At 35.6% G+C, this 24,585-nt stretch overlaps 1 protein-coding gene across 5 annotated transcripts in view; it reads right to left on the bottom strand.

Moving 5' to 3' along the window:
* The window catches only part of MLLT3 (MLLT3 super elongation complex subunit), a 264,426-nt gene extending 244,385 nt beyond the window's left edge, over window positions 1–20,041 (bottom strand). The window contains exons 1-3 of one of the 5 annotated variants that reach the window (XM_012542700.3): window positions 18,819–19,241; window positions 18,395–18,492; window positions 17,206–17,386 (exon numbers count right to left, since the gene is read on the bottom strand). In XM_012542700.3, the coding sequence (XP_012398154.1) occupies window positions 17,206–17,386; window positions 18,395–18,397 (184 nt within the window). In that variant the 5' untranslated portion in view covers window positions 18,398–18,492; window positions 18,819–19,241. Of the gene's footprint in view, window positions 1–17,205; window positions 17,387–18,394; window positions 18,493–18,818; window positions 19,242–19,965 lie in introns of those variants that run through there. The other 4 variants (XM_031969095.1, XM_031969103.1, XM_031969108.1 and 1 more) reach the window with 4 other exon arrangements.
* Window positions 20,042–24,585: the final 4,544 nt, after the last annotated feature.

The following is a 24,585-nucleotide window of genomic DNA, read 5'->3' as shown; positions in this document are numbered from 1 at the left end:
AAAATGGTGAAGCAATTTGCATTTACAGCTTAGTTCCTGTTTCCAAAATACCCCCTTTAACTTTTTCTTTTCCCTTTTTATGATGGGTATAAATAGCACCAAATTGTCAAATCACAGCTATTTTGTGTGCTACCTATACAAATAGGTCTGATTCCTGGCAAGTCATAAAACAATGACTCCTGAATTCCATAGTCCTTTGATATCCCAGCTAGTCTGCAGGGCTTCAAAGCTGTTCTCCAATACTTTTTTTCTTGGGGCACTACTAAAAAACAACTTCCACAGAAACACACAGAAGATAAAATGTTCCAGCCCTATAAACACACACACAGACACAGCTCCACAAGTCAATCTGCAACATTGTGGTAGGCCTTCAGCCATCAAGAAAAATCTTCATTCTCTGGCTTCTTTGTATTGATTCAGAATTTTGGGTCAATTCAAAATTTCTCCTTTCTATTATTCATCTAGTATATCTATCCATTCTTTGTCCTGATCCAACTCACCCCAATTCTCAAAAAAATACATTTTTTTCGGTACTCAAAGATCTGCTCTCCAGACATATAAACAATTATAGTGTACTGTACGTATTCCATACAAAATTTATTTCTTCAGTGTCATAAAACTCATTTATGCTAGTGCTTTACCAATATATAATAGTATCCTGAAAAATCAATATTAAAATGGATATGAACCATTTTATTGTGGCTCAATAGCAAAGAAAATTATTTTATTTGTGGAGGAAGTGGGAGAGAGATGATTCTTGTCTAACTTACAGAAACCTGTCTTATTACTTTATAGCCACATCCTATTTGTGTTTGTTGTATCTGCTCTAAGAACAGTGCCCAACACACCATACACACTTAACAAATGCTAGTGGACTACATCAATATAAATACACGCTAAGTCACATGCCTGGCCACTAACTGTTATTTACTGTTAAGAAATGACAATTGAAAGATGTAAGTAATGTAAGTAAAGTAAGATGATAAATAATAACTCCAGGATAGCCTTTGGCAGCTCACAGCTTGGGACTTTACTGAGCTGGCCACTGGGGGGGAAAAGAGTTTTAACATCTCCCATCATTGAAAGTTTAATTACCAAAAAAAAAAAAAAAAAAAAAAAAAAAAAAAAAAAAAAAAAAAAAAAAAATTATAAAGGCTACATATAACCACTAAAATATAATAAGAGTGGCAGATATTTTCTCAGGTTTTCTCCCCACTCTTGCCAATGGCAAGAAGCCAAATCATTTTCCTTAATACAATACTGCTGGCAGCTCCATTATAATATGCCAGTTTTAATGGAAAAACTATTCCAAAAGATAAAAGCAGGTAGTGAATACTTAATCCGTGAGCTAACAGTGAGACAATATAACTTACCCTTTCACATGGGAGAACTCATCCTTTGGGGTATATAAAGAAACAATAAAGAATATTCCCAAATCTTATTCTTTTATGCAAAAAAAAAAGTCTAGAATATAATCTTACATAGGTTACAGTAGATGTTTTTAATATTAATTCCAGTTTCAGTTCTGCATCTCCTCCCTCTTTCATATATTTGTAACTACATAAGTATAGCAAATGCTAAAAAGGCCCTATTTTTGAAAAACCTAATAAAAGTATTTATATAGATTGATAATAGCTGTATAAAACTGTTTACAATAGTTCTCTTTATGCTAAAAGTAGACATTTCAAAATATCTAAACTACTTGTCCAAAACTGTTTGCTCAATTATATATAGCTTGCTTTTCCTCTCTTTGCAATCAAAACTGGCAGGCCAACCTGATCCTAAATTTTCTCATATGATTATGCAATCCTTCACATTTAATTTTATTTACTCTTTTTTTTTTCCCTTAAGAAAAAAAAAAAAGATCGCCTAAATGCATTAACATACAACAAAATTCTAAACATGAGTGATAAAAATGCATATAGAGTAACCTTTAATCCATGCTATTAACTGACTTTATTCTATCTTGGCACGTTTGAAGTAACTCATCTAAGGATTAGTTAGGCTTTTATACACTTCTTTTTATCAGGAGTCTACCATTCTTGATTTAGTTTTGAGAGAAAAGGGTTTGCAAAAACTATAATAATCTCACAGCTGGAGATGGCTGGAAAGTCCGTTAGTACTCATTGTGCCCTTAATTTGCAATAAGCCTTTGTGCCCTTCTACTCCTCATTTTACATGCTGAGCAGTTTTATCACTGATAAAGTATTTATAAGCCAGTTATTTTAGATTAATGAAGAAACCACTAAACTTTTATGCAAAATGACATTGAATTTTCTCTTTAAAACACTGTAATTTATCTTTAGCATCTTGATTGCATGAAAATCTTAACCACTTATAATTTGCTTCAGTAGTTTTCATATGACTATTCCAAGGCCAGATATAATTTTAAAGTAGTATTATTTTCAAACAAAGAAACAGAAATTTTCAGTAATGATGAAGCCTTGAGGCAAACACACTGATCTAATCACAAAGTTGTGAATTCCAAAATCCCATCTTGTACAGCCTTAAAAAGAAAGGGTCTTATTGCTTGCTAAACTTCACAGTTAATAGAAGAAACTTTTGCATTATGCAAAAATAATAACTGCATAACTTTAATGTTTAACCTCATCAATTTTTCAAAGTAGATAAACTTTAATTGTAGACTCACATCCAACTAGATTTAAGTTAATAGATTAATATTGCCTCTTCACTTCTTAAGTTGCAAAGATATGTTTGAACAGCCAGATGTCAAAGCAATATAAACAATTTTAATTATGCAAATAACTTCGGAGTTATTATCAAACAAACCTCCACAAAAACTTTTCTATCTTAAGTAGAAGTTTTGAAATATTGGCACTTGTGAAAATAAAGATTTCTTAGTATCACAAAGAAATATTCAAGTTACTCATTTTCTGTCATATTACTTCCTGCAAATCAGCGATTCAAATCACTATCATGGAAAATTCCTACCTAACCCAGTAAATATTTTTGCTAAATAGAGATGATAGCATCTAAAACTAATAGGATCAAACAAATTTTGCAAAGGCACTGGAAAAAATCTATAGCAGCTGTTTAACTATCCCTTTAACTATATTATCAAAAGTTCAAGTGATTTAATACAGTGCTGGTCCTTTGGTAACCAGATCATTTCCATTTAATTTTATGTCATTCGAATGGATGATGCAAACAAAATTAATCCATAGCTAGTCTATTTATTTGATAATCTAATTTTTGCCAACTATTAACTTTTATTCACATGTATAATCTTCAGTTACTTTTTCAATGCCAAGATATCAACCACACAAGATAAAGCTCAGATACTTAACATTCTGGCCTTATAGAAAACCCATTTGCAAAAACTAGTAATTAATTACTGGGAAAGTTTTTAGCTACCCAAGAAATAGAATTAGTCTAAAAATTAAAGGTACATACATATTGATTCATTGTTATACACCAATTATTAAGCCACAAATTTTTGCCAGAATGCACATGGAAACAAATCTCTCAACTTTGTGTAGTCCCAAAAATTCAAATATAAAAAAATCTTTAAATCTAACTGAATTTCTGTAAGATTCCAATTTTCCTTGTAAAATGAGTAATAAGTTTTTGTTGCTTTTAAATAACAAAAACAATAAGTCGTCATATTATTTCTAGCATCTGTTAAGATGCTCTCTGATAAATGCCATAGATGAGAATGAACAATTAATTGAAAAGGACAAATAATTGATACCAGAAAAGTTTTTCATTCTATTACAGTATATGTTATTAATCTTACTTTTTTAAAGAATGGGGATGATAAAAGGGGGGATGGGTGTGAAATCATGTAAATATGAGGAAGCAAAATAACCAAAGTTCCAAAGGACTAAAACCCTTAGTTCTGTATCCTTTCTCATTGGAATCATGACAAGATCCATGCTAGAACAAATCTCCCCAAATTAGTTTTAAACTGAGTGTATGAATCGGCATGAATCCAACTGTTTCAAACCTCTTTTTGGTCAGACTGGGTTTTTAATATAATCATAACTGCCATATTGTTAAAGAAAATATTAACCCAAAAATGATTTTAGTCAAATAAAATCCTATTACATGTCCTGCAAAGGTATTGGGTATTGGGATCTGAGGAAATAGATACAACTTAAGTCTAAGGTTTCAACACTATCCAGGATATTTAAGAATATGGCTTATTATGACTCGAGTAGGAAAACATATTTGGGAAACTTTCTTTTCTTTGCCAAATTTAGAATTTTTGTTTAATTTTGTTTTTTTTTTTTAATAACAAGCAACAATTTAGGTTTTTTAATGATGAAAAACTAAAAGGAAAATTACAACAAATAAAAACTATTTTAACCTAATTGATTTGCATTTATGATTAGTTTAAATCATATTTAAATGAAACACAATAGGTAGTCATATTTGTCCAATTGAAACCTTGCCAAATTTGAAGCTTCATCATGGATATAATCTTCATTTAAAACTAAATTTCAGATTCATAGTTAATACCCTTCAGGCTTTGAAAAGTTACTCCATAAGTTTTTTTACCATCATGCCACTGAAATGATTTTTCTTAAAAAATAAATAAATAAGTTAAGAAAATTGAGTTATACACTAAATTGTCAACTGCATATTGTGTGCAAAAATTTAACTGGTGTATAATTTTAAGTTACACACAAGTCCTAGTTCTCACAGCACATGGCTAGCAAGAAAGCACTGGTTCTGTCCCCATGGAGATTTAAGACAAATGGGAAATCATGACCTAGATAGAATTTAGAGCCTAAATTATTCAAATCTTTTAAAAATATTGTGAAAGATTGTTCCTAAAGAACATAGTAGGCACTTTATAAAATTCTTATTTAAGAAAAGTATACAGAAAATAGGGAGTTTTTTTGTTCTTTTTAAACTGAATGATTAATATAGAAAAGAATTTAGAAGAACCTATTTAAAACTACACATTACTCCTTATAAAATCTCCTTATTTGAACATTTTTTTTTTTGCTCTTTAAATTGTTGTATTCAACTTCACAAAAAAGAAGATGCAGGAGTTAGGAAAATTGCCCTGTATCTTCCAACTTGAAAAGGTCATCCAACAAAGAGTCTCTAGAGAAAACTTTTTTTTTCCTACAAATAAGCAAATACAGGATATTTTTCTCTTCTAAGGTACCCTGTCTCTTTAAATTCTAGGCCTGCCTATGGCCCACACTCAATGAAAGCCCTATGTTTGCTGGCCTCCAGCCCACAATGTCAAGTAGTTTTCTTACTATTGAATTTCAAGATTATTCTTTTTGGATCACTTGCCCTATAGTTTTTAAGCATGCTAAAGTAAAAATAATGTCTTTTTTACAATAATGTAAAGAAAGCCTTAAGTTATTTCCCACTCTATAAGTACAGAACAGCTTGTCCTTTAGACCCCTTCTCACTATGAACTATGCTTCCGTTATACATACATATACATATGGATGTGTATACACACACACTTCTTGTTTTGAGTATATGCATAAACACACATATATGCTTATTACCAAAGTTTTTTGCATCTGTTCTTTTAATATAAGACTCTTATGAGTCTTATATTATATATCTATATATATGAGTCTTATTTTTGTGATAATTTTTACATTTGCCACTAACTTTAAATACTCTAAGAAAAATATTCCCATTTTTAGAATCCAATACCTTAAGTTTTGTTATGGAATATAACATTCATGTTGCTAAAGTTTACTAAAAATATACTAAAACCAACTAAAAATTAAGGAGACCAATTTATCACATTCAATAACAAAGTTCTTGTGTATTATATGTATTCAATCAGTAAAATTTTTCTCCTCTAATGATATTATACTCACAAAATTATTCCTATTTTCACTATTTGGTGTGTAATCAATGTGAGTGATTACATCACAGTTCACATAGTTTTAAACACTTAAATGGAGAAAGGGTGGTTTTCCAAAGATCGCCAAACCATAGAATAAATCGTTGACTTTAAAATTGGAAGGGCCTTTCTTAGAGGTCATCTAACACAAACACTGTGTTTAAGTTTATCCTATCTCTGCTTTATCACATTCACTGAATAAAACGGAAAATTCATTTTCATTACAAAAAAAGGGTTTTTTTCTGTCTCATAAATCAAGGTAACTACTTAAATTGTGCACTTAACATTAAAATATCTTCTATAAACTGAATGTTTAAAGTCTCCAATAATAATGACTACTTTTTTCCCTTCTGCAGTTATGATTCAAATATCTTTTGGTTAATTATTCTTTCTCAAAATTACACATTTAAATATCATCTACATTAACCCAAAAGGCCCATCCATGAGAAACAAAATCATAAGCACATTTCACCCAATAAAAGTACCTTCCCATAGCCAAAAAGCAAATATACAAATACGAATCAAAACTAATGTTATTAGTAACCAGTCATTCAGGTCTCAAGCAGTAATATTCATTTTTCAAGTTTTAAAGTACATGATGCAATCTGAATTTTCTTGCGCAGCATGATAATTGTGTAAATATATATAGAAATATATATAGAAGAATTGCATATGTTTATCATATATTGATTACTTGCTTTCTAAGGAAGGGGAGGAAGGGAAAGGAGGGAGAAAATAATTTGGAACACAAGGTTTTGTAAGGGTGAATGTTGAAATCTATCCATGCATATATTTTGAAAATAACTTTTACATGATACAGCAAAAGCAAACCACATGGAACAGAAAAGTCTATGGATTCAGACCGCAGGTGCCACCCATCATATTAGTAATACCATGTAAAAAAATTTTCTAGTAAATTTATGAAGTTAGAGATGCCTCAAAAATTTCCTTCAACAGACAACCGAAAAAAATGAAATTACGAAGACACACATATCCAAAAGTCTTATTTTTTTGTTATTTTATTTTTTATTTTATTTTTTTACCTTTTTTCAAGTCTTATTAAAATACAATATATAAAAAAATACAATTTAAAGCAATATGAACTAAATATTAAGCCTCAAAAATTTTAGATGGGGGTGAAAGCACTAGACAGCTGTGATTTCAATGATTTAATCACCTCTCAGGTAAGGAAGCTGCTGCTACTAATCCAAGTCAGCATCTTCTTTGCAAATTCTACCATTACTAGAACTGCCCAGGGAGCTTAGGCTTAAGTGACTTACTCCCTGGTCCACAGAGCCAGGTCTTCCTGATTTCTGCAACCAATACTATATCCTCCAAGACCAATAGCCTCTCAGCACATAGGTTTTTAAAGTTAAAGTTGTACTCAGACTTGTCCCATCTTGTGAACTTTAGTTTTTAAAATGCTATCTCATTCCAATTACAGAATAACAAAAATAAATATACCATATACACAATGATAGATATTTCTCCTTATAAAAATTAATTACAATTATCAAACACTTATGGGCTATGAAGTATTTCAGGAAAATATTCAAAGATAGTTTTCGTCTGAAATATTAAAAAGCTTCTCAGAGATAGATGAAGTTCCTATATATTACTCATGTTCCCATTAAAAATACAGTAATTATTTTAATTGTAAAATAATCTGCCACAAAAATCCCTATATATATTTCTAACAGTGCAACTGAATTCAATATTCAACATAACTCAAAAGGATCAAATTGAACATATGAAAAAATTGCAAGATGATTAACAATTCTAGCTAAAGCAATGTCAGCAGAATATTCCAAATCAATTTTTTAAAATCAAACGATTTCCTAAAAACATTTTTAAACTTCCAGGACAAACATATATAGCAAACTTGTTTAACATATATAATGTAATGGTCAAAAACAAAGAAAGAACTTTTTTATTTCCTGATGTTCAGTCTTTAGGAAATTTCTTTTAAGTTTCTTACAGTCATGTTCCAGGTAAATGAATTTAAGATTGCTATCAAGACATTATAGATACTTCAGGTAGATAGAACTATCTTTATCAAATAACATGTTTTTAAACCAACTGCAATCATTGTTTATTGGGAGAAAAAAATAATTGCAACCGTACATGAGGACTTTGCAAGTGAACAGCAGAATTTATTGTTTAAACAATTTCTTTTAGAATTCTGGAATACGTAAAAAAATTGAGATTTTCAGCGCTCAGAGATTACAGGGCAGTCCTAGCACAAACAAATAACAAAATATACAGATTGGAGTTCCCAGTTAGAGAAATACAAATGCAAACACCTTATGCACCCATCAGCAAGTGATGGATGGCATAAAATTTATACCAATACATCAAGAAGTTAGTCAATTGTAATAAATGAAGAACATATAATTTAAAAGTTGTCCATCTCCTTTCCATGCTCTTTCCATTAATCCCCAGTGCTACCAAATTTTTAACGATTTATTTCACTATTGATCTGTAAAACAGGTGAAATTTTGATCAATCAATTAAACTTTTTATTGGAAACTTCTGTAGGAAAGGTTGATATACATTTAATTTACTGACTAAAATGAGGTTTGGGTGCTAGAGATCTTAAGTTTTCTAAGTCATCATCTCTTTCCAACTCATTACCAATAAATAATTAAAAGACAAATGTTCTAATTAGAAAACACAAAATATCATTTAAAAAATCATAACCATTAAAAGAAAGTCAACTCTTTCATGTCCCTGGGTTGTTGACTTTAGAAATGAAATTAAATATAACTGATAAAGTAAAGTATTACTGATCTACAAATTCTAGACAAATCAGTTTTATTGTATCAAAGCAAGAAATCCATTCTCTCTCTTTAAAAGCTAGTTTTCATTAAATCTAAAATAAGCAAAATTTCCACATCCATAAAATTTTACTTAATTTTTAAAATGCAAAAAAACAGTAACAAAACAGGTCTGCAGGAAGGGCAGAAAAGCAAAGATCAACATCTGTTAATTAAGCTTTAACACATTTAGAAAAATGGTCCCTTGATAGCCAAGATCTTTCCTATAAATTTCACATGGAGTTTGTTTATACATCATGCAGTCAACTGTTAGTAATATAGAAGAAATTGAGCTTTAGTTTGTTACATAATAAATAAGTGCATGGTGGATGGGGGAATAGTAGGAAAAATCAGTTCAGCAATGCTACCCCCTCTTTTTTTTTTTTTTTAACATAAAAGCAGATTTCTTTTTCTGACTTTCAGTGCCTTCTTTTAAATTATATGCAGCCAAAAAGAATTTTTTAATTAACAAAATAAATTGTAGACAACAATCAAGAAAAAAGGGGCTCTACATTCAATAGAATAACATTTCAAAAGATAACAATAAAGAACAGATCATTTAGATCCCAGATAGTCTAGAATGCAGTTCTAGCAATATAGCTAACTTCAGTTTTTCCACTTCTATACAACACAAAGAAAAATTTGACTTTGATATTACACCATGCCATTATATCTTTAAATGAAGTGTATGTCAGTTTTGTTTGCATCCATACATTCAAGGACCAGCAACAAAAGAAACTAGCACTCAAAACATCTAAAGGGTGAACAGAATCTGAACATATCTATGTTTTTGAAAGTTCTGTACCTCACTAAAAACAACCAAATCTCAATAGCCAACTCTCTTATCTTCATGAGCAGTCATCTTGAAACAGCTGCTAGTAATACATCAGGCAGGGAGAAATCAAAAGCAAGGGAAAAGCTGAGTAAAATAGTTCCCCCCCCCCCCAAAAAAAAAAAATACAAAGAAGGCTTTCATTATTCAACCACTCATATTAATGAAGTATTTTTTTTTGGGTGGGGGAGAATTATGATTAATAAAAAACCCACAATAAGTCTATTTTTAAATATTGCAAATTAATGGTTCCCTAGCATAATCACACAGTTAAAAAGAGAGGTATTGAACAGATTAAAAGGTATAATGTAGTCTAAATTTAGGCCTACAGATAACAATGGGCAAGTTATAAATTACCTCTACAATCTACTGCTGTTATTGGTACTTTAAAAAAATTATAATAGATTCTACCTTTGGGGAGGAAAAACATCTCCAAGAAAATGAATTATTATCCCTCATAAAAGGACAGCTATCAGTGCTACAAAGACAAATAGCCCATGCAAAGACTATCTTCCCTTCAAGATTCAAAGAACTTTGAAAAAGAAATAGTGTTGTTAAGATTATATTTCCACTTCAAAATGGGAAAGCAATTTCAGTAATGAAATACGTGTGTGTATACACATACATATGTATACACATGCATACATACATCCATATACACATTTGGTTATAATTCTAATTAGACTCAACAAATGGACCCCACAAGTCAAAAAAAGAAAAGTCTAAATGATCATTTGTTGAAAATACTACAAAAAGTCATCTTGCTTCCTTTAGAAACTTAAGTTAGATAATCTGAGATTCCTTCTAACTCTTTTAAGATTCTGTAACTTCATTATTGTGTGCAAATATTAAGCATGAAAAGACCACAGACATAGGTTTACATTTCTGAAGGAGTTACAACCTGAATAGCCCAGTTCAATTTTATGCCCAAATGAATTCGGTGCTGGTTGCTAACATTTAAGGTCTCGCTAATTCATATAAATTCCAGTCTTTTTCTTTGAAAACACACATCAAAAACATTAACAGATGACTAAAGCACACAAATGATTTTTCACAGAAACCAAGGCCACAGGTGAAAGGGACCTTAAAATTCATTGCTCAACATCCTCATTTTATAGATGAGGAAACCAAGACACAGAATGGCTAAGTGGTACAAGGTCCAAGTTTTAGTAGCAGATCTTTCTTCCAAGATAATCAGAATAAAAAACTAACAAAGGGTGGCTAACAAATAATGAAAAGTTGTTTTAACTGAAGTGGTGAACCATAAAAATAATACTACATATTTAATTACAAGCAGTTTTTTAAGTAATTAAAAAAATGAGACCTATAGGGGCAACATTGTATATTTCCATATTAAAATTAAAATCAAGAGAAAAAAGGAATGCAAGTGTCAACAAGTAGAGTTGGATTTCTCCTTTCCTTGACCAAAATGTCTCTACTACTTCAACACAACCAATACCTTATTGGTTAACAGGCAGAAATCAGTACATTGCCCTTAACATCATTTATATAATAAATCATGACTTCAGCCTAAAACAGACCTGAGGGAACATCTTTTTCACAATAATATTGTTATTTCATGTTAACTTAATCTTATGATTCAGATCTTCACCAATCTTAACATTCTTCTTATAGACTTAACTATAACTACAAGGTTGTTTTAGTTTCCCCATCAGATCAGTTACAATAGGTGATATTCCTATAGTCTGACTTTGGGAAATGTTCAGATTGTTTTGTTTTGGTTTGGGTTTTTTTAAACCAACCGTCAAGCATTCACCACACCATAAATTGATATTTTCTTTTGATTCTCTTTTCTAAAAATCATCTAAAATATATTTCACAAATTTCAAAACCGTTGGGGGGAAAATAAGCATTTCATTCAGCGTTTTGAATTTAGAAGGTAATAATATATCAATCATTCATTTATTATATACCCCATTATATGCCAGATGCTAGGTTAAGTATAAAAGTGAGGATAAAAGAAAGAAAAAAATCAGGTAAACAAATGTTAAGTACAAAATATAAAGTTTATATAAAGTAATTTGGGGGCATGAGACTAGTAGCTGGGGTGATCAGAAAACGGTTCATGAAAAGTCATTTAATTTCAACTGTTTAACTTACATACAGACACACACCATGTTATTTGTTTTCTTTTGTTTTTTAAACCATATGGAGAATCTCAAACTAGGAATGGGGAGGGGTAAGAGGAACGGGAGAGAATAGTGTGTGCATAAGGCAGGAAAGAATAGGGAGAAAATCAAAAGCACATATCACTAGAATAGAAAGAATAAGTTTATTCTTTCATTACCTTCTTAATAAAGACCCTAATTATTCTTCTAGGTTGAACTATGAACATTTCTCAATAGTGATTGAACTGAATAAAGATATATAAAATAAGCAAAGTGCTACCTGGTATTTTTAGTTACCTTTTCATAGGCATCCATAATGTTGCTATTGCCTTTCCAAATAAAATGTGTAATTTTATTTGGATTAATATCCTGTCTACACTTCTTTGTAGAGCACACACAGCAGGCACATAGTACTTTATACAACTTGCATACTTAACAGACATTTGTTGGTCAAATAAACATTATACTGAAATGTTCCCTCGATTACGATTAGTATAGCATATACAAGGTCTCCAAAGTTTTTGATGCCCTTTTTAAAGAGATTTTTTAGATTTTAATAACATATTGGAAGCATGAAAGAAATATCACATAATAAGTAAGCAGTGAACTTTCTTCTTGTTCACAGAATCATAGAATTACAACAGGAAGCTACCTTAGTGATCCTAGAACAGAAAGATACCTCAAAGGTCACCTAGACCAGTCCCCTTATTTTATATGGGAGAACATTAAAGAACATAATTAAGTGACTTGCCCAAGTTCATTTGTCTAGTAAAAAGAACAAGATTCAAAGATGTTTTAGAATTTCATATATGATATGCTAAGCCATGGTCTAAATTGGCTCCTGTATCTTTATTTTTCTTTGTCATGGGATCTAAAATAAAAATTTCATTTCCATTCATATCTTAGGTTTAAAACTACACAAGGATTTTGAGGGAAATATCAATCACTTTTCTTTAGAAAATGTGTAACCATTTCTCTGTGACAACTTTTAGACCCAATAATTTAAGGCATTAATAATATGAAGAAATAGAAAGGACACTGGATAATTTAGTAATACCTAAAATTAAAAATAAAGCATTTATGTGATATTTAAGTGATGTAAGTTATGAAGTAATAAATACAGTTTAGGCTATAAGGTAACTAACATTTTAATAGTTCTGGGGATTCTAAGAATCTAAGGTAAAAATGGATCTTTTATTCTACATGGTATATAGCTTTCTCTTGGTGGGGAGGTGGACATGATTCAGATAGATGAAAAGATTTAACAAAAGCAAAGAAAAGCACAACATAGAAAAGAAAACTGTCATAAAGGATAATGCAAAAGCACTATGATTCAAAGACCTGATAGATTTCAAATGTTTTAATGAATGGAAATAAAATTTTAAAATTAAAGTTTCTTCCAAAATGCAAAATTGGCATAATTAAATCTTCCCCCATTACCCCATCCCCACTAGTTATTTCTATCTACATATACTGACAAGAAAACACAGAAAAGCAAATATTCTCATTCACACTGACAAACCTATATATTCAGGAATGGATATTATGGTAAATGGCTAGAGGAACAAAGATCAATGGTCATGGAGCATTCTCCCCAACCATCGAAAAAATAAAGTATGCTATGATTACCTGTTTAAATGGCAAGGTTATCAAAAGGGAAAAAATATAACTGTCAGACTATGAAACCCTTAATATTATATTGGACAAAATGAAATGCCTCCCTTTTGTGTGACTAGCTCTTCATGGGGGAAAAAAGCAATAAACCAGCACTGCACGGATTCAAGTCGAGAGACTGGTTTTGATTCAATTCATATGTTCATCTTAATTCTATGAACACATCATCACCTTAACATACTGTTACTTTTTAAAAAGAAAGCATTAGTTTTCACTTCAAAATGCTACTACCCATCATTACTTTCAAAACAAAGTTTTACAAAACAAAACAAAAAACAAAGTTTTTGAAAACCTTACTTAGGACTCCAAAAACAATGTGAATGCAATCAAACATCTGAAAAGGTTCCATCTCCCCAATCCTACTCTAGGTGCTTTGTAACAAATTGCAACATCAGTTGGCATATAAATTCAACATTAAAGATTCAAGTCAGGATTAGAAAATGCTAAATCGAAGCACATCTTTTAAGCTTAGATTAATTGTTTTATGCTTTTCTAGTTTCCTCTTTGCCCACTTTTTTCTCATTCTGCCCTCCCAAAAAAAGATGTAGCTTCAACTGAAAAGCCATTAAATCATACTAGTAGTCAAATTAGCTTACAGAATTATACTACTAGCCATCAAATTAGCTTACAGAAAATAATAAGCAACAGATTTAATATCATAAATGTCAACTGAACAGATTGCAATGCTAGAAATAGCTATAATTAGAAAGAAAGTTCACTCAAATTCACATCTTACTGCAAATGAAGGCATTAATATTTAACATGAAGTACTGAGAATATGCCTTATACATGGTCAGAGTAGAATATTACAAATCCAGTTCAAATAAATAAGCATGGAGGTTTTATTATATTTTCTATATCTAGGTAATTTTAGCTATGACAGAACCATCTGCCTAATTCCTTAACAGTAGATGTTCTGGATCCTAAACAACAACATTTGATCAAAATTGGGACAAGATAACTCGACTATAACTAGTTTTCAAATGCAGGTCTCCTACACATGTATTAGTGGACAAGTAAAAACTTCATTGATTTGAATCCTACACCAAATTAAAACTCAAAAAAGGGATATGTAATTCTAATTAAGTAAAAAGTTCAAAGTTTTGTCATTTTTTTCCTCTACAAAGTCTCAAGTAAAAGGAAATCAGATTTTTCAAAACAACAAATTAATGGCTAAATCAACTTGTAGGTCCAGCAAATACTGTGTTCTTATAGGATATATCTATATGCTTATATTCTTATAGCATCTATATGCTATATTCTTATATGTATCTAAGACCCAGCATATTCAGTATGATAATTTTATATTATCTACTAGTACACTCTTTTATAATATATACTAATTGAAAGTGTTTTTTGGGGGGTTTTTAACTACATTTCTTTTAAAACCATCCATAGTTTTGATTTTTCACTAAGTCAGACTGGTATTCCCCTCATTAGTGAGATTTTATCCCGCCACTATGATGCAGGACCTTAAAAGGACAGGAGTAGATGAAGAAATTTCTGGGACGCCTGTTCTATCATCATTGTTGTCATTTTGAAATTGTCTTATTTCAATAAACTGAAATCAGTCACAGGAATGACTGGCATGTTTGGTGTTGCTTGAACTTACAACTGTTCCCAATGAACAGAGAAATGTTCTCTTGCAATCTGAGTCATGTGTAATTACAATATGACAAGGTCTCTCCCAGGCTATGTAAGCTGGCATTTTTCCCCAGCACTTGTCACATCATGGAAAACACACATACAAATAAAAATCTAAAAAATAAACATTTTAAAACAATGGTTTACATGACTGGGCTTTTTTTTTTTTTTTTAAATAAGTAAAAGTTATCCATACCAGAAAATACCCAAGTGCATTCTACCAACAAGGAGACATCTCACCCTTGAAACACCAGAAATTGTCCTACTATTAAACAAGCAGCACACCACACCTAGCAACAATTCCCAGGTCTGGGCTGCAGAGTCATGTTCCCTCAGGCTGGACAGAAAATCATTAAGTATAGGAAATAAAGAGAGAGTGTCACACCACACACCTACTAGAGCAGAGATGGAGCTATGTGAAAAACAATTCTTAATTTTGAAATTTCTCAATGCCAATCTGTTCATTGTCACAGTATATAAACTGTTACCTCAATTGCTGTACTTCATGCAAAAAAAAAAAAAAAAATAGAAAAAAAAGGGGGGGGGGGCTTTTTCTCCCAAAACATAAGCTGTGAATTTTTTTTAAACATTCTAAGTCAATAGCAGTCAGATAATGGCAACCTTGGGTACCAAGAGTCTCAGGGGTAGATGGCTTCTTTTGTTAAAAACACTGCAGTGACTAACAAACCCCAGTAGAAAAGATACTAAGAGCCATCGTACCCAATCCTGTACAGTAATTAAGAACTGACAGCCTACTCGGTATCATGACTTTGAGATACAAAATAGGATTCGGTTAAAGGATAATTCTTTCTCTGGTTATGCTTGGATACAAAATCCAACCTAAAGAGTTCCCACTAGCAAGGCATATTCCTTGTACTAGAAATGTAATTCATTTATTAATCATCAAACAAAGCCTGTCAAACTCAACTTCTCCTATTTGAAAAGAGCATTACAAACTAAGTCAGGGAAAGAAAACATAACACAGCCCTTCACCACTTGAGCTTGGGAAACAAAAAACGCATCAAAACAACCTCTGCCACCTCTACACTCGACCCAGCATTTCTCCTTTCTTTATTCACTGCCTGTATGTTCAATAATTCCCACATAGCTCTAAGCAGAATGGATTTATTATGATGTTGTTCTAAGGAACTGCAGGAGTTCTAGATGCCAATAAAGATTACAGATCAAATGGGAGATAACTACTAACCATTGTGTCTACTTAGATAAATAAACCTGCTCACAAACAAAGCACCTTATTGTAGTGGTACTGTTACCTCCACTAATCCAACTAAAACAACCAGACAGTAGCTTCCATGAGGGTGAAAGGAACTGAAATTGAGGTTACCCAAACCTCTTTTCCCAATATCCTGTGACATTACAAACTGTCTCGTTTGAACACTGCCTTTGCCCTGCACAGAAAAACGTTTGAAATTGTACAGACCAGGCAGAATTATGCAAACTCAAAAAAAAAAATTAAATTAAAATAAAAAGTCAAAGAAACAAGATGGTGAAGCCTTCAAAGCAGAAGGCAAGCGTTCCTTCAGAAACTTAAGAAAACATTCTCACAAAACAATCTCAGACAGCAAACTCTTGCCCTAAAGCTAAGATCGGGAACCCCACCCGCTTAAAACACCACTATCTAGGCGGGACCAAGTGCCATCTAAGAGGAGGGAAGATTAAACCTTTATTCAGACAGAAAGATAAGGCTGGAAAGACCTAGTAGAGAGGAGGGAAAAAAAAAAAAAAGTAGTCTGTGGTAACCTTCAAACAATGTGCTATAAAGCCAAGATCGGGGCAAGGAACACAAATACCTGAACAGGAAACAAATGCTCACGATACATTTTTATTTTTAAAATGCTGCACATCAAACTCAAATTTTTTTCTGGAAAAACGCGAATGCCATTAATTCTCTCCAGCCCCACCCCCAACCCTTAACGACTGTACCATCCACAGCCTAAGCTGCTAACCCCAGAGGACTGGCGAATTCTTGCTTTGGAAAAGAAAATACTGTACACCTGATGGTCCTTTTACATGCGGTGACTTTTGAAAAATCAGAGACTGGGCTGGGAGCCTCTTGCTTTCTTGCCGCAGCCAACACCAGACTGAGAGCTCAGCAAACATACAAGGAAGGAGAGAAGGAAGGAGGAGGGGAGAAAAATCACACTGGCAAAGTCAATTGTTTTCCCCTTTGCTTGCTGTCTTCTAAAGCAAATACTTAAAAAAAAGAAAAAAAAATCAGCACCCCCTTTTTATTTGTCCTACCTCTTTTTGGCCTAGGAAAGCTTTCATGCAAGTGAAAGACGACTTTCTCCACAAAGTGCTGAATGTTACTGTGCTCGGGTCCGCGAACAAACACCATCCAGTCGTGGGTAAAACCCTCCACGGTGGGTTTCTTCCTAACCTGGGCTCGGTGCCCTAGCTCCAGCTTCACCTGAACAGCACACTGAAGAAGGGAGGACAGAGAGAGATAACCATGAATAACGGGGGAAAGATGATTTCACATTTAAGATTATGCACACAAAAGAAAATAGTATTCTTCACACCCACGTTTCACACGCGTATAAACACAAATAGATACACATACGTTGCATGTCTTTCACATACACCCAGTAAGGTGAGATCGGGTCAGCTATACTCCAGATGAGCTCTAATTGTAACGGAATGTTACCCCCATTGCAAGGGGGGGGAGGTAGAGAGGAAGAGGAGGATGGGGGCACCTAACAACAGACACATTGGAATCAAATTAAATATAATTAGAAAGCAAGAGGAGATCAGTTCTCAGACAATATAAGGCCAGGTGGCAGCGAAGAATGGGGGTTGGGGGACCCCTTCATAGAAAGTAACCCCGTAAAAGGAACAATCCTATGAAGTCTTTGTGTGTATCTGTGTCTATGTGTTGGGAGAGTACATGCATGCAAGCATGCATGCTTGTGCAGCGCTGTGCCAGGCAGGCAGAATTTAAACTGTAGGCATCTTTTGCTAGTGGGCAAGTCACAAACTCCTGTGCTTTTTATTGCAGGACTCGTGGACAGCAAATCTAAGACGGCGTCACACACACACACACACACACACACACCCAAAAAGCACACAACGCGCCAATGCATTAATAACTTAACGTGCCCTGCCACTGCCCCCTCCCCAAAACAAACATTACGCATAATAGGTAGCGTGCCCTGTGGCCGCGAGCCCCACACAGGAACAGAAAACCGCCCAGATAAACCCCGCAGACACCCAGAAAAGCCCCCAAAGGGCCTTTCCCATTCCATGCTCCCCCCCCAAAAAAAAAAAATTAAATTAGAAAAAAAAAAAAGGTTAAGGAAACCGGGGTTGGAGGGCGGGGTAAGGCAGCCCCCTCGTTGTTCCGCCGCTCACACACACAGACACACATGCACGGGGTTAAAGTTGCGTGTGGGCACCGCCGCTGTCACAGACACGCCGGGGAAGAACGCACCATCCTAGCGGCGACCGCGGCGCCCGCCTCCGGTGCCGCTACTGCCGAGAGTCCGCCCTGTACAGTGCACCCTCCGCTCCCGGCTGCTGCAGCGGCTGCTGAAATATGGCTGAGTTATTATTCGCCTCCTCCGCCGTGTCTGCGTGTGTGTCTGTGTGTGTGAGAGTGTGTGTTCGTGTGTGCGCGCGCGCGTATGGGGGGGGGGTGCGCGCTTCTTGCAATTGCAAGGCGGGGGGGGGGGGGGGGGGGGGGGGGGGGGGGGGGGGGAGAGTGCAGAGGAGGGAGTGGGGATTTAGAGGGAAAAGCGGCATACTGCAAGCCGTACCAACCTTTCTCTAATTGGAACCACGGAGCGGTGTCTGGGCAGCGGCGGCGGCGCTGGGTGAAGGAGGAGGAAAGAAGGGGTTTTTTGGCGTGTACTTACCGAGCTGGCCATGCCTGGGGGCCCGGAGGTTTGCTGGGGTGTTTTTTGCTACCCCGACTCCCCCCCGCCCCCGCCCGCCCCTTCTCAGCTGTAATTCATGAAGAAGCTGATATGAATGAGAGTGCGCCTAGGAGAAGAGGGTAGATGGCGGACATTCTCTGTCTTTACCCCCTCCCCTTGCCCGGTCTCTCGCTCTCCGTCTCTCTCGCTCGCCCTCTTTCTCTCAGCCTCAGTCTGTCTCTGTGTCTCTCCCTTTCTTCTCTCTTCCTCGGAATCCCTTTCTCTTTCTCTCTCTCTCTCTCCCTCTAATTCAACTGAGCCCCGACAGCCAAAGCAAAAGCAACCAAACAGCAGCAACAGCAGCAGGGGCTGAGACTGGATCGCGGAGCATGCGCCTTGAGCCGCGAGCTACTGACACTAGACACAGAACCCGGTGCAAGAGGGAGGGGCCGTGGAGGGAAAGAGGGAGGGACTGGTTGGAGGGGGGGGAGGGAGAAGGGAGAGGGAAAGAGCCCGGCGGAGCCAATCAGACGCGGCAACTAAATTACACTAAACCTCAGCCGCCCTCCCCGCCCGACTACGGCCGAAACCGAAATGCATTACTTAAAGTAACAGGTTATTGAGGGAAAGAGGAGAGGAGGGCCAAAACGCTCGGGGAGTCTCGGGCAGCCGGCCGCAGCGGCCCGGCCCCTGCGCAAACACTCCGGGCTTACAATAAAAACGGATTAAAAGTGCCGGAGTGCAGCCAAAGTAGAGAGAGCCCCCTTGGAAGCCCCAGCTTCAGAGCCAGGGTGGAAGAGGGGCCGGGAGAAGAGGGGGAGTGGGGACGCGGGCTGCTAGGTCTCCCCGGAGAAGGAGGGCAGCTAGCTACTCCGTAAACGCTTCCATGGTTTGTTTGCCTTTGTGCTTGGATAAAACAACGGAACACCCCGAAATAAACTCGGCGCACACGCGCGCGCGCACGTCGCGCTGGTAAACTGCGAGCCCTGGGTTTGGAGTCATCATTCCAGCTCTTGTTAAGCGCGTACTATGCTCCCTGGCCTATCCGAGGCTCTTCCAGTCACAAGGACAAAAACCAAAGAAGCACTGAAGAAGTGCTAGGATGAGCTTGTCCCGCCTCTGTTCTTTACTGCCTTAAGTGACTTACGGCGGATCACGATCTCTGGAAGCCTCAGTTTACCCATCTGCCAAATGAGAGGGTCGTCGTGACTGCCCCTTGCAGCAAACGGCTGGTTGAAAAGCGCACAGTGCCAACGGCCGGTGCTGGGTTCCACATCGGGGAAATGTGTATCAAGATTACATTACAATGGAGGGAGGGAGAAAGAAGAGAGAAAGAGACAGAGAGAAACCGGAGAGAGAGAGAGACAGAGAAATAGAGGAAAGAAACAGAGAGAGAGGAGAGAGACACAGAGACAGAGAAAGAGAGAAACAGAGGAAAGAAACAGAGAGAAAGGAGAGAAACAGAGAGGAGAGAGAGACAGAGAAAGAGAGAAACAGAGAAAAGAAATAGAGAGAAATGAGAGAGAAACAGAGAGAGGAGAGAGAGAAACAGAGGAAAGAAACAGAGAAAGGAGAGAAACAGAGAGGAGAGAGAGACAGAGAAAGAGAGAAACAGAGAAAAGAAATAGAGAGAAATGAGAGAGAAACAGAGAGAGGAGAGAGAGAAACAGAGGAAAGAAACAGAGAAAGGAGAGAAACAGAGAGGAGAGAGAAACAGAGAAAAGAAATAGAGAGAAATGAGAGAGAAACAGAGAGAGGAGAGAGAGAAACAGAGGAAAGAAACAGAGAAAGGAGAGAAACAGAGAGGAGAGAGAGACAGAGAAAGAGAGAAACAGAGAAGAGAAATAGAGAGAAATGAGAGAGAAACAGAGAGAGGAGAGAGAGAAACAGAGGAAAGAAACAGAGAAAGGAGAGAAACAGAGAGGAGAGAGACAGAGAAAGAGAGAAACAGAGAAGAGAAATGAGAGAAACAGAGAGAGGAGAGAGAGACAGAGAAAGAGAAACAAGGGAAAGAAACAGAGAGAAAGGAGAGAAACAGAGAGAGGAGAGAGAGACAGAGAAAGAGAAACAAGGGAAAGAAACAGAGAGAAAGGAGAGAGAAACAGAAAGAGGAGAGAGAGACAGAGAAAGAGAGAAAAGAAATAGAGAGAAATGAGAGAGAGACAGAGAGAGGAGAGAGAGACAGAGAAAGAGAAAAACAGAGAAAAGAAATAGAGAGAAATGAGAGAGAAACAGAGGAAAGAAAGAGAGAAAGGAGAGAAACAGAGAGAGGAGAGAGACAGAGAAAGAGAAAAACAGAGAAAAGAAATAGAGAGAAATGAGAGAGGAGAGAGAAACAGAGAGAGGAGAGAGAGAGAAACAGAGAAAAAGGAAAGAAACAGAGACAGAGATGAGAGAAACAGAGAAAGGAAAGAAACAGACACAGAGAGAGAGAGAGAGAGAGATTAAAGAAGGAAGGAAACTGATCGTTTCTCCCTTGGGGAATGCTTTGAGAAGTTGACTGAGCTTTGAGCAATTCAGTATCTAAGATGCCCAGGTGACTGTAGGAGACAAACGTCACGTCTCTGAGCTGTGGCGGGAAGTTGTTTTCTTTTGTAGTCTTTTTTTCCCTTCTCCTTGGCAGCGGGTTGGATTGCATCAGAACTGGCTTCGTTGCCCTTTGAGGACTCGTGGGGCAACTGGGAGGCTCAAAATAGCAGACAAAGCTAATATTGACCGTAATGCGCATAAATTGGATTATAATCTCTATGAGTTTTGGTGACAGTAAACATAATCCATCTCAGGATAATAACCGGGTTAGCCTCCAGGGTGCCAAACTTCCCACCAGAGGGGAGCCCTAAAGGGCTCCCCGTAAATTTTTCTGGCTGGTATTATCTCACTTATGGACCAAAGACTAGGGTACTGGAGAGGATGGTGTCCAACTAGAAAAATAATCATTAGCAAAAAGTAACTCCGGACGGTTACTAACTACTTGAGTAGGCAAAAACCGCGTAGCTTTAATTTATTGAGTCGGAAAGGCAAGATAATTTAATTCAGAAGGTATAAATTGTTTGCATTTTTCTTTCTCTTTCCCCTCCTCCCCCCCTGTGTCCCACCCCTTCCCGGTCTCTCCCTTTCACTTTCCTCCAAATCACAACTGGTCTCCCCTCCCTGCCTTTCTTCCCTCCTTCCTTACATTTCATTTGACTCTCTTCTTTGTTATCTTCTCTAACCTCCATCTAGCCCCAACTGTTTTCTCTGTTCCTATCCATTCTTCTAACACAAACAAAATAAAAGTATACCACACATCAGTTCACTATTCTTAGGATTCGAAGCCAAAAATCTTAAATACCAGAACCAGAGATGATTCATTTGAGGTGTCAGAGAACAGGTAGATTGCCTCCGACAGACACCTGGTCTGTGTCAACTCAGCTCCTCCTAGGAGGTCCCTTTGTAACACCAACAACCCTCCGGGCAGTTAAACAGAAGATATCAGAAGTGAAATCCTGCCAAGTCTGTGGGGCTTGGTTTCCCAAACAGACTAGCCACACACTCAGGGTAGCATCAACCCTACTTCTCAGTCACCAAATACAAACAACAACAATAAGCCAGAAAGCCTTTCAGGCACGGAGAGCTGGGTTCACCTTTTCTTTATCGATGACCCCAATTACCTTCATCGTTCTACACTGAAAAACTAGCAACGTTTGTTAATTCGCACAATAGCAGAGAAAAACGAGCCAGGAGGAAAAAGGCCTTTTTGACAGCTTAAGCAGAAATAACAATTTGACTTAGTTGTATTGTGAACACTCCCCTGTATGCAGTGAAATTGATAAAACAAATTCTTCAGGTAAATGGAGCAAGTAAGAAAGAGTCCCTCTTGCCAGACAAGAAAGGAAATAATTTGTTTCTTAGCTATTCTTTTTCAATGCGTTTATTTAAAAGAGAGAGAGAGAGAGAGAGAGAACCTACTGAACAGGTAAAGAACCTGTTAAAATACAGGTGACATCAAACAAAACTAGTCTCTTTTAGCTGGAGTTGATGTCAATATTACATTTATTCAGTGCCAAAGTAGGCTAGAAACTCTTTCGAATATCATACATAATATTTGAAATCTGAACTCTCATTTGTGAATTGTAGGTTTTTAAATTTCAGAATTGGTCAAGACCAAAAAAGAAAAAACTAAAATCAAAAGTGTATTTCTCCAACACCTCAACCCTTTAAAAGAAATCATTTCAAAACTATTTTTGAAGCATAAAACCTGTGAGAAAGGAAGATGCACAATGTAGTCAGTAGGTGGCGCAATGAGTCCTTACTCTACCGTCCTCACTTGACCTTTTTAAAAAATTTTAAAAGAAATCTATTAAGGAGTGGTTTTCACATTTTGGGACAGAGGGATTCAAGACTATCGAACAATTTTTTGCCCATTATTTAACGAAAATAACCTTTTATGGATCATTTCTATAAACAGTAATAAAAACAAATAAAACGAACAAATAAAAATGATAAATATTGGAAATCTGGACCTTAAAAGGTGGATTTTGTTTTGGTTTTCTTCTCTTTTAAAAGCGAGTTAAATTTAGACATAACGTTGGGGAGGGGAGGTTCCCCTTTAAATGCGAGTTAAATTTAGACCAAAAAAAAAATCTGTAGTGATAAGAACTGTATATTTGTACTTGAAGGAAATGGATTCAAATCTCAGCTCTCAATGTGATATTCAGCAAGTGACAACCTGTCTCAACTATTTCTTCAGCAAAATTAAAGGGCTACACTAAATGATTTTTAAGGTCCTTTCCAGCTCTAAATCTTATGATCGTACAAATTACAGGATCTATATTCCTCTAACTAAACATCAACTTTTAAAGTAATAAGTAGGTTTTTATTCCTGACTTTTTACTAAATTGTGTGACCTTGAATAAATCTTTTAATCTTTCTGAATCTTAAATGCCTTAGCTTTAAAGTGAGAATATTCAGAGCATCATAGATGTAGATCTGGAAATCTAATTTAATCCAAAATTGATAATCCTTCCAGGATCTAAAATTTCACAATTCTAAATAATGACATTTATTTAATCTTCCTCCAATAAATATTTATTTAGAATACAGTTAGAAAAGTAGTGGAATTTCATTATAATGCATATATTTTCAGTCGATTCAAATCTTTAGGCTCTGGGGGAGGAAAGAAAGGACATCTCTATAAATGATTTGCAACTGAAAAGAAATGTTTTAAATATAGTAGAATAGCAAAGTATTCTCAAAGACCATCTTCACCTTCCTCCCTTTCTAGCCCATCCACCTACTCACCCTTTTTTTTTTTTTTTTTTTCTTTTTTTAAAACCCAGGTTCTACCTGCAGCTGTGTTTGGTATAAGTGGGTGATTTGAAATGGGATTCTGAGGTAGCCAGACTTTGGAGTATTTGAGATAGAGTGTAGGGTTGGTGAAAGAATCTAAAAGATAATTACTTAAGGGAGCTAAAGAATTATTTCGGCTAGAAGAACTAACTAAAGAAAGGAGAATTTTGTTGTGCTTGATTATTTCTTTTCCAGAATTCCTTATCAGGTCAACAAAAACAAAATTACTCTTCTTCTATTAATCAGTCTGCTCAAAAAGGGAATGGATTTGTTATTGGCACACTTCCTACTAATTATATTTGGTTTTTTAAAGTTATTTTTAATTGCAAAGTAGGGTGCCTGTCCAAAGCAAATTAATTGAGGAGATAATATATGCATATCCTTTAGATCACAGAAAACAGGAGAAAAAGAAGGCATTTTACAAAATAAAAGTTTTTAT

This window comes from Sarcophilus harrisii, chromosome 1 (assembly GCF_902635505.1).
Source record: "Sarcophilus harrisii chromosome 1, mSarHar1.11, whole genome shotgun sequence".
In the NCBI taxonomy this organism is placed as follows: Eukaryota; Metazoa; Chordata; class Mammalia; order Dasyuromorphia; family Dasyuridae; genus Sarcophilus; species Sarcophilus harrisii.
The sequence above is the reverse complement of the archived record's forward strand: the minus strand, read 5'-3'. Positions and strand labels throughout refer to the sequence as shown.